Source organism: Melanotaenia boesemani, chromosome 19 (assembly GCF_017639745.1).
Source record: "Melanotaenia boesemani isolate fMelBoe1 chromosome 19, fMelBoe1.pri, whole genome shotgun sequence".
In the NCBI taxonomy this organism is placed as follows: Eukaryota; Metazoa; Chordata; class Actinopteri; order Atheriniformes; family Melanotaeniidae; genus Melanotaenia; species Melanotaenia boesemani.
The window spans coordinates 25032176-25040996 of NC_055700.1; the positions used below are offsets into that span (position 1 = coordinate 25032176).

Sequence of the window (8821 nt, forward strand, 5' to 3'; positions counted from 1 at the left end):
TAATGGATTTTTACATTAGAAAAAGGTGGATCAAAAGCAGCAAATATGGCTTGTAGTTTTAGGGTTGAATTTGGACATAAGTCATGATTTAAAATCATGAGAAAAGATGTGGTCCTTCTGATCGTGATGCTCAACAGAAAGGTATGAATTCGGAGAGCTAATGGTGGCACAAGCCTGAAACACATGAGGTCCCTTTTCTGTCTTCAGGGAGCTTCGTGTCACATTGATGACGAGGAAACTTCTGATAATGTTTGCTGCCGAGGCCTCCGGCTTCCTGCTGATGTCAGATGTGATAGACAGCAACATCACTGTCCTCCCACAAATACACTCATACACACAAACACATAACATACATACACCTATATGGGTCTTTTGTCCTTTCTTTGGCATTTGGAGACAGTCTGCAGTGAACAAGCTGTGTCTCAAAGCACTGCCTCGATTTTGCTTTTTCTAAGATTGTGTTCTGTTTTTAAACCCTGCAGGCGGCTCAGAAGCAGGCGAAGAACAGGAAAAAGGTGAGCTGATTCATTGTGTTTCTCTGCGATTGCATGAATCATGTCAAAGCTGACTCGTCTGTGCCGACATTTGTGGTTAAATGATGATGTAGGAGGAAAATGGCAATGCACAACCCAAAATAGCCTATAGATTCATCAAATCTTGATATGTTGCTTCTTCTTTCTTGTTCCCTCCGGCTGTGCAGAGCCCCGACGGTGAAGCTCCGTCCACCGCCGAGGTCGACCTGTTCATGTCCACGCAGAGGATCAAAGTCCTCAATGCCGACACTCAGGTATAAAAATAGTGCCATCCGTCCACGTAAGGGCAGAATACACAGTCAGAAATTTCTTCTTCAGCAAAACACAAAGCAAATAATTCTCAGGATTATGTAGGAAACTGGTCCATTTAGAGTACCTCGTGTTTCTGACCACCAGGAGTCTCTGATGGACCTGCCCCTGAGGACCATATCCTACATCGCTGACATTGGTAACATGGTGGTTCTCATGGCGAGGGGCAAAATGGTCCGGTCCCGCAGCGCACAGGAAAACCTGGACCAGACGGACGAGCAGACCACCATGTCCAACGATGACCGAAGGCTGTACAGGATGATCTGCCACGTCTTCGAGTCCGAGGACGTGAGTTTTAGGTTTTCATGTTAGAGTTCAGTCATAACCTCATCTGGTACAAGAAATGCTTTAAAACCTTCATATTTTGAAGGTTGGTTGATGGTATTAAAACTTCTTGGGAAATAGGTTGGTCGCTGTGTTCTTAGAGGAATATCAGTATTTCATCTCTGCATTCGGTTTGGAGAGAAGTTAAGGATGCGCAGCTGAACTTATCACAAATACATAAAGTAGGAGGACTAGCTTACCCTCTGCTAGAAATCTAATAATAAACCTTAAACCAAAAGTAAGCAAAACTTTGAACCACTGCTTGAGGTATGTCCGGGGCCTGGCTGGCAATGGTAAGACAAACCTACATAAAAGTAGGAAAATTAACTGTCACTGGAAATTGTTCTTAACCGAAAATATCCAGGTCGCATTTTTCATTTCTGGTATGTTACAGCTGTTTTCTGAGAAGTTGGGAAGTTGTCTCAAATACAAAAAACAAATTTAAATCTGTAATTTGTTAACCTGTTTGAGCCTTTTCACTGACCACCTTCATTGTATGGAAAAAAGAAAAGAGGGAAAATAATCATTTTATGCCAGAAACACACTCCAAAAATATCAGAAACGAAACAATGAAAAAAGATTTGAGAAAATTTACAGTTTTCTGAAAGTTTCTAACTGGTGAGGGTGTCATGATTAAGTATAAAAGGAGCATCCAGCATAGTCTCAAGCAATAATGAGTCACCTGTAGAATAATCAGATGGACTCAGGAAAATTATTTTAATTAATTACAGCCCACTGACGCATCCAGAAATGTAAACCTGAAACTGTATTACACAAGAAAGACGCCATATGCTACCGTCAGGTCAGTTGTTTGTAGCAGGAAAATGCCAGACTTTATTAAGCATGACTTCACTGTCCAGCCTGCAGTTCAGAATAAACTCCTATTAAAACTAAATAATGAGGAGTAGCCTTCGCTCATGGTCTGTTGATAAGCTGGAATTATGTACCCAGGAATAACAGACACAAACTTATCGGGAAAAACTGCAACAGTTAGTATCCTCACCTGCCAGATGTAAAAATCTGGGTCTGATAACCTATATGAAGCATCCATATCTTTTAAATCCATCCACCCCTCTGAGTTTAGTTGTTTTACTGTCCCACTGTTTCACAGGGGGAAGATTTCAGTCCTGTGAGCCCTACAGGATGATTCTCGACTACTGTGGCTGTTGTCAAGCATTGCTAAGCTGTGACTTATCTGAAGGTGCTTTCGAGTGAGAATTCGTCTGACTTTATGGTTAATGAGAACTACTGGTGACGTAAAAAAAAAGACTGTAGTGAAGTCAAATGAGCTCATTACTGGATGCTTTTTAGGACTTTAATATCTTTCTTCAAATTGCATTATCAGGAGGGTGAAAATAAAATTTTAAAAAACTCTTCCACTGTTCAGCAAAGCTGTTAGAAGAGTTTTAAATGTCTTTTGATGTGAAGTTTTCTTGTGATAGGGAAAGCTGAAAAAGATTTCTAGCCAGGATGTTTGGCTTTAAAAAGCCTTGTGAATAAAGTCTTTCTGTCTTGCAGCTACATGAAGAAGCCTCTGACTGAACACAATGTTGTTTCCTCACTGGGTTGCGTAGAGGATATGAAGAATTGTCTATTATGTTCAGTGTTCTTCTCTGGACACTCAGCTCCAGAAGCTCCTGTCCCCAACACAAAGCCAGCCCAGATAGCAGACACAGATGGGCTTAATCTGGGCTACTTATGACTCAGTTATGGCACTGGCAAGTGTTGCTTGGTCCAGATGTCAGTTCCCAGCCTGGACTTGGGTTATGGTAATTTTCCTAGTGGGCCTCATGTGTTGGTCATGTTGCTGAGTTTTTGCAGCCACAATCACATGGAGCCAAAACCATAAGTCAAGGCCAAATATGGGCCAAACAAAACTCCAGATGTGGGCCATATTTGGGCCAAACGTATGTTTGCTATCTAGGAACCTTATCGATTTTGATCTTAATCTTAAAAGACAAAAGTGTAAACTTACAGCTAAGAGTTCAATATCCCTTTCCTGGGACATATCCAAGTTAAAAAAAGCACTGTGGGACCTCCTTGTACAGACACATTAGAGTCCAGGTTATGTTCCTCCAGCTATGTGACAGTGAAGGATATAATACTGCATCCTCTGCATTCCTTCTGTGTACTTGTTAGCTTGGCGCCTGTCCATTTTGTTAGCTAACATTCCCATGTGTCTCATCAGAATGGTTGAAATTAAACCACATTGGATGACTAATTTGTTATTAATCCCAGAGAGAAATTGTGATAATATAATTGTTTAGTTTTTTTTCCAGAAAAAAATGATCATAATGAATTTTCAGTCAACGTCTTATTCTGGAGAGCAATAACAGGAATGATCTCCTGTAACTTTATGTGCTCACCTGAAGAAGCCTCTGTCTGAACACTGTTGTTTCTTCAGTGTGTTGTGCAGAGGATGTGAAGAATAGTACATTATTTTCAGCAGCTTGTGTATTTTTCTTCTCTGGCCAATGAGCTCCAGCAGTTCCAGAGTTATCCCCAGTACAGAACCAGCCTTCTGCATCAATTTGCAGATGCTGCAAAGCTGACTGCGCTTTCCACAACAGACTTGTAGAAGAAATGGAATAATTGGTTTGTGAGATTGGAAGAAATATTTTGAATCCTCTCTTCTCTCTGCCTTGCTCCTGACCTGCATCCTCTTCAACTCCTGTAGGATTTAGTTATTTTGCTCACTAATTTGGTGTCAGGGAGCTTAGTCAGTTGATACTGCTGTCAAACAGTTTTTCCGTTGCCATGGATACTCACTATAACAGTGTCCAATTTGGATCATCACAGTCTCCAAACGAGATGAAAAAATATCTCTTAAAATTGCTTGACAGTAGATAAGAAAAAGTAAAGCATATTTAACAAATGATCAGACCTGCTATAGTTGCACCTAGTGGTGCATTTCAAAATGTAATCATTTTTAAGTTAGATTTTCGCAATTGTGTCCCTTTCTCAGGCCCAGCTCATCGCTCAGTCCATCGGTCAGTCCTTCAGCGTCGCCTACCAGGAGTTCCTCAGGGCCAACGGCATCGACCCAGAAGATCTGAGCCAGAGGGAGTACAGCGACCTGCTCAACACTCAGGACATGTACAACGACGACCTCATCCACTTCTCCAAGTCAGAGAACTGTAGAGACGTAAGTCAGCCAGCAGGTGGCAGCATGCAGGAGGATTTCATTTACTTTTTCTATTTATAGACCTTGACTGCAGCCCCTCTCTGTTCGGGTCAGTTGTACTTTACCTTCCAGCTGTTTTAAATGAACAGCTGGTTAGCAGTTACAGCTGTGTGACCGGCTTAGAAAAAGCAACCTTTCTAACTTCAGCTTGAAGGTGAATTTATTACGCTCACCCTGGTCTTACCCCAGACCTTCCTCCTCTTCTTCTCTCCCTCTGCCTGCTGCTCTATACACATCTGGATTTGTTCTCCATGAAAAATCTCTCAGCATCCATCTGATTTCAGTCTTCGTCTCTGCGCAGGTTTACATCGAGAAGCAGAAAGGCGAGATCCTGGGCGTGGTGATAGTGGAGTCGGGCTGGGGCTCCATCCTCCCCACCGTCATCATCGCCAGCATGATGCACGCCGGCCCGGCCGAGAAGTCCGGCCGACTCAACATCGGAGATCAAATCATGACCGTAAACGGGACGAGTCTGGTGGGTTTACCTCTCAGCACCTGCCAGAGCATCATTAAGGTGAGCGGCAATAAACTCGTTCTGTTGGATGTTTAAGAAACAAATCATTTATTTATGAGACAATCTTTAGACTGAAATGTGATTCCTGTCACCTCAGGGTCTGAAGTCTCAATCCAGAATCAAGATGAACATTGTCAGATGTCCTCCCGTTACCATGGTGCTTATCCGCAGGCCAGACCTCCGTTACCAGCTGGGCTTCAGCGTCCAGAACGGCATAGTGAGTCCAGCGCTGGTTTCTCAGATGAAGCATCCTTCTCCTCAGATAAGCGTTCATCTTCTCGTCTTTGTAACTGTGCAGATCTGCAGCCTGATGAGAGGAGGCATCGCCGAGAGAGGAGGCGTCCGCGTCGGCCACCGCATCATTGAGATCAACAGTCAGAGTGTCGTGGCAACGCCTCATGAGAAGATCGTTCAGATCCTGTCTAACGCCATGGGGGAGGTAAGGGGAGACTCTGTAGACTTTATCCTTAACTGGCCTCCTAGTTTTCATCTCTTAATATAATTTATTGTAAATTTCCAGTTAAAAGTGAAGCTTCTGTTTTTTTATGGAGCATCTTCTTCCTGAAGATCCGTAGTTCTCAAACTACTCGTACCACTGATGTTGAAGGATTTTCTGATATTGTCAAATTTAAAGACTTCATAAATTACAGATAAATATATATTTTTTCATCAGATGAAAACATTCTATCTCTGCTTTTCTGTATGTCAAACAAAAACTGAGTTTCAGACGTGAGGTTTGAAGGGAAGGTGACAGCAGCGCTGCAGGTGACCTGTGACCACAGATCCAAGGACCTTTTTCTAACCTTTATGCTCTGTAAATAACTCAGGGATGGATGGAGGTGCAGATCTGAGACTGAAGCTAACATCTATTGATCCAAGTATCAGGATTACTGGTTACAGTTTCTCCATTTACTAACTAGCTGGTTGACTTAACTTGAGTTTTAAGTAACCAAATGTTTTTTAAAGAAATGAGTACATATGTAATGTTGTTAGAAAGGTAAAAAGGACAGAGACGTCATCCTTCAGGGATTCATGATGACATAAAACAGCAGGAAACCAGGAGCTGCTGACAGCTTCACATCTGAAATGCTCCCAGTTTCTCTTTGATGTTGTAAAAAAACCAGATATAGGATGGTTTGAATGTATTGATGCAACAATACTACTACTACTACTACTACTACTACTACTACTACTACTAATAATAATAATAATAATTGGATAATAAAGGGCATTTTGTACATAATAACTTAGATACTGAAACTTTCACAGCATTTCATCTTTAGATTTAACATCACAAACCATAATACACAATTATAATAATATTCAACTATAATAAGTCATACAAAATACACATTGTTTTCAGTAAACCTCACTGATTCTTTCATATCTTTGAATTAGGTTATTCTTTATGATTTGTTTAAATCTATTGTTCGACATGTTTTCACTACTTGTTGAAAGGCAGTGAAGTTCAGTGTTTGTTCTTACAGATGTTGTTTGTTCCTCATAGACTGAACTTAATATTAGAAGGATAAAAGGTATTCCCGACCTTCAGGGTTTCAGGACTTACATCTGGTAGTTTGTACTAACTGCTACAGCCTGTTTTTACTGCCTCACTCCTAAATCTCATGTTTATAAGAAGAATTACATCATTTTAAGAAGATGTGCGCTTTCATCTTCCAAGCCTTTCTGGTGAAATTCTTGGGTTCATAAAGGTCGAGCATGAAACCCGACTGAATGCTGTAAACACCCACAAACTGTGGTAAAGCTGATCGTAAAGCAATTGAAACTGGGAAAAGAACTTGGAACCCTGAAGTGGTGGCCTATGGTGATAAATTCCAACCGGGCTAATTTCACTTAAGATTTAAACAATGGACAGAGAAAAGTATAACAGCCATTTGATCAATTTGATCAATAATGGAGAAATGAGAAGTTTCCAAGATCTTGAGGATACATATGATTTAACAAATCAAGACTTATTTAGGTATTTACAAATGTGTGAGTATTATGAGAAGCGAATCAAGACAGGTAACAAAAAAATATACACCCTATAATAAAGATATTCGCATTGGCCTACGATAAAGTTATGCCTAAGATGGTGTCAAAATTCTATAAATGCCTTATGGAATCAAAAATAAATTCATCTCTGTATGTTAAAGTAAAGTAGGAAAGAGAGCTGGGTGGGGACATCCCAGAAGAAATATGGATGATACACGATGGACTGATGGAAGTTCAGCAAACCACAACAAAATCACTGAAATGGGGAGAATTTGCTTGGAAAAAACAACTTAGAAATTTTATAACACCCCAAATGAAATCTAAACAAATGAGAATTCAACAACTATGCTGGAGACTCTGCAATCATATGAATTCAAATCAAACACATATTTTTTGGAGTTGTGAGAAAATACAACCGTTCTGGGATCCGCTCAACAATCAGTATGAACATGAGATACCAAAAAGTATTGTACAAGTAAATGATGTAAATATGATAAAAATTCTCCGAGTGTCAGCAAAAAAAGTAATAACTAAGAACTGGCTTAAGGTTGAAATCCCAACATGTGGACAATGGAGGAATATTGTAGATGAAATTGTGAACATGGAGAAATTGACCTATAAATTGAATTTGAAAGAAGAAGTTTTTGAAAAGACTTGGGGAAAATGGTTTTCATATAAAACAAAGAAAGGATGGAATTAACTATGATTTTTTTTAAACTAATTCCCATAGGCTTTAATAAAATAATGTATGTACAAGATTTATTTTTCTTTCTTTTTCTTTATTCTTTTACTTTACGTATGTTATATGTTATAAAATGACTGGGTTATTTCCCAAAAATAGAGCTGTAAAAATGTAAAAAAGTTTATGTATAAAAAAAACAACTATGTCACTATCTCAAGAAAAGAAAATGGTTTTGGTAACGGTTTTAACTTTGTGCTATACAAACTACAACTACCACTTATTTTCTTCATCTCATCTCGATCATCTCAAGCAAACGAAGCTGGTAATCTCGTGCTAACCAGCTACACCCGGTGGTTATAGATTTTGTGAGATAATGAGAAAAGTTGACGAATCGTCTGAACCGCGAGACTTAAAGAAAATTAACTCTTGATTACGGTATAAAAAATAAATAACTGTAGACATGGCCTCTCTGGGCTTCCGTACTCGGCTAAATTCTCACCATAAACGTGGATATGAGTCCAGAAAAAAAACATCTTTGTTTCTTTCTGCTGCAGATCCACATGAAGACGATGCCTGCAGCCATGTACCGTCTGCTGACCGCGCAGGAACAGCCCGTCTACATCTAAACACACACTGTTGTCGCTCCTCCCATCTCGTCACTCAGTTGGTCTCTCCTACTCCCCCCCCCCCAGTTGTTTTAAATCCCCTCTTCCTCCTCCTCTCTGTGCCCTCTTTGATATCACTTGACTTGCCTTAAATCTGTACAGGTGACTGTCGTGTGAACATGTACATCTCCAGTCTGACAGCTGAAGGCAGATCATCTCACTAGGCCGAGTGTTAATGTGACATTTTATGTTTGACCAAAGAGACTTTTGTGGGTTTTTTCTTGTGCATATTTAGGTTGCAAACAGAGTCAATATTAGCTTTGGTTAAATAGCTGTAATATCTGAATGTACTCTAATCATGATGGACCTATAAAATGTCAGGGTGGCTCGAGTGATAAAGACCTTTGAATGGGAGCAGGGAAGGTAAAGAGGAATGCATGTATTATTCTGCTGAATAAAAGAAGAAAAGGCAGCGAAACTGTGGTTTGTGGTTTTTTTCCAATGAGAAGTTTTCATCTGAGAAATCAAAAAATAATGAAACAGGTTCAGTGCTAATTAAAAAAAAATGAATTGAGGTATGTAAGAAACATTTCACTATTTACAATCTACAGTTCAGCTAATAAAGCAAGGCTGTGTAGATTAACCTGCCACTTTATCAGGTCTAACCTTCCTTTT

At 39.9% G+C, this 8821-nt stretch overlaps 1 protein-coding gene across 2 annotated transcripts in view; it reads left to right on the plus strand.

Annotated features, from left to right (window-relative positions):
* Positions 1-8620, plus strand: part of LOC121629980 (amyloid-beta A4 precursor protein-binding family A member 1-like) — a 30819-nt gene extending 22199 nt beyond the window's left edge. For both annotated transcript variants that reach the window (XM_041969972.1, XM_041969973.1), the window contains exons 6-13: positions 483-515; positions 701-787; positions 930-1130; positions 4132-4311; positions 4652-4864; positions 4962-5081; positions 5163-5303; positions 8096-8620. In XM_041969972.1, coding sequence (XP_041825906.1) covers positions 483-515; positions 701-787; positions 930-1130; positions 4132-4311; positions 4652-4864; positions 4962-5081; positions 5163-5303; positions 8096-8167 — 1047 coding nt within the window. In that variant the 3' untranslated portion in view covers positions 8168-8620. The remainder of the gene's footprint in view (positions 1-482; positions 516-700; positions 788-929; positions 1131-4131; positions 4312-4651; positions 4865-4961; positions 5082-5162; positions 5304-8095) is intronic.
* Positions 8621-8821: the final 201 nt, after the last annotated feature.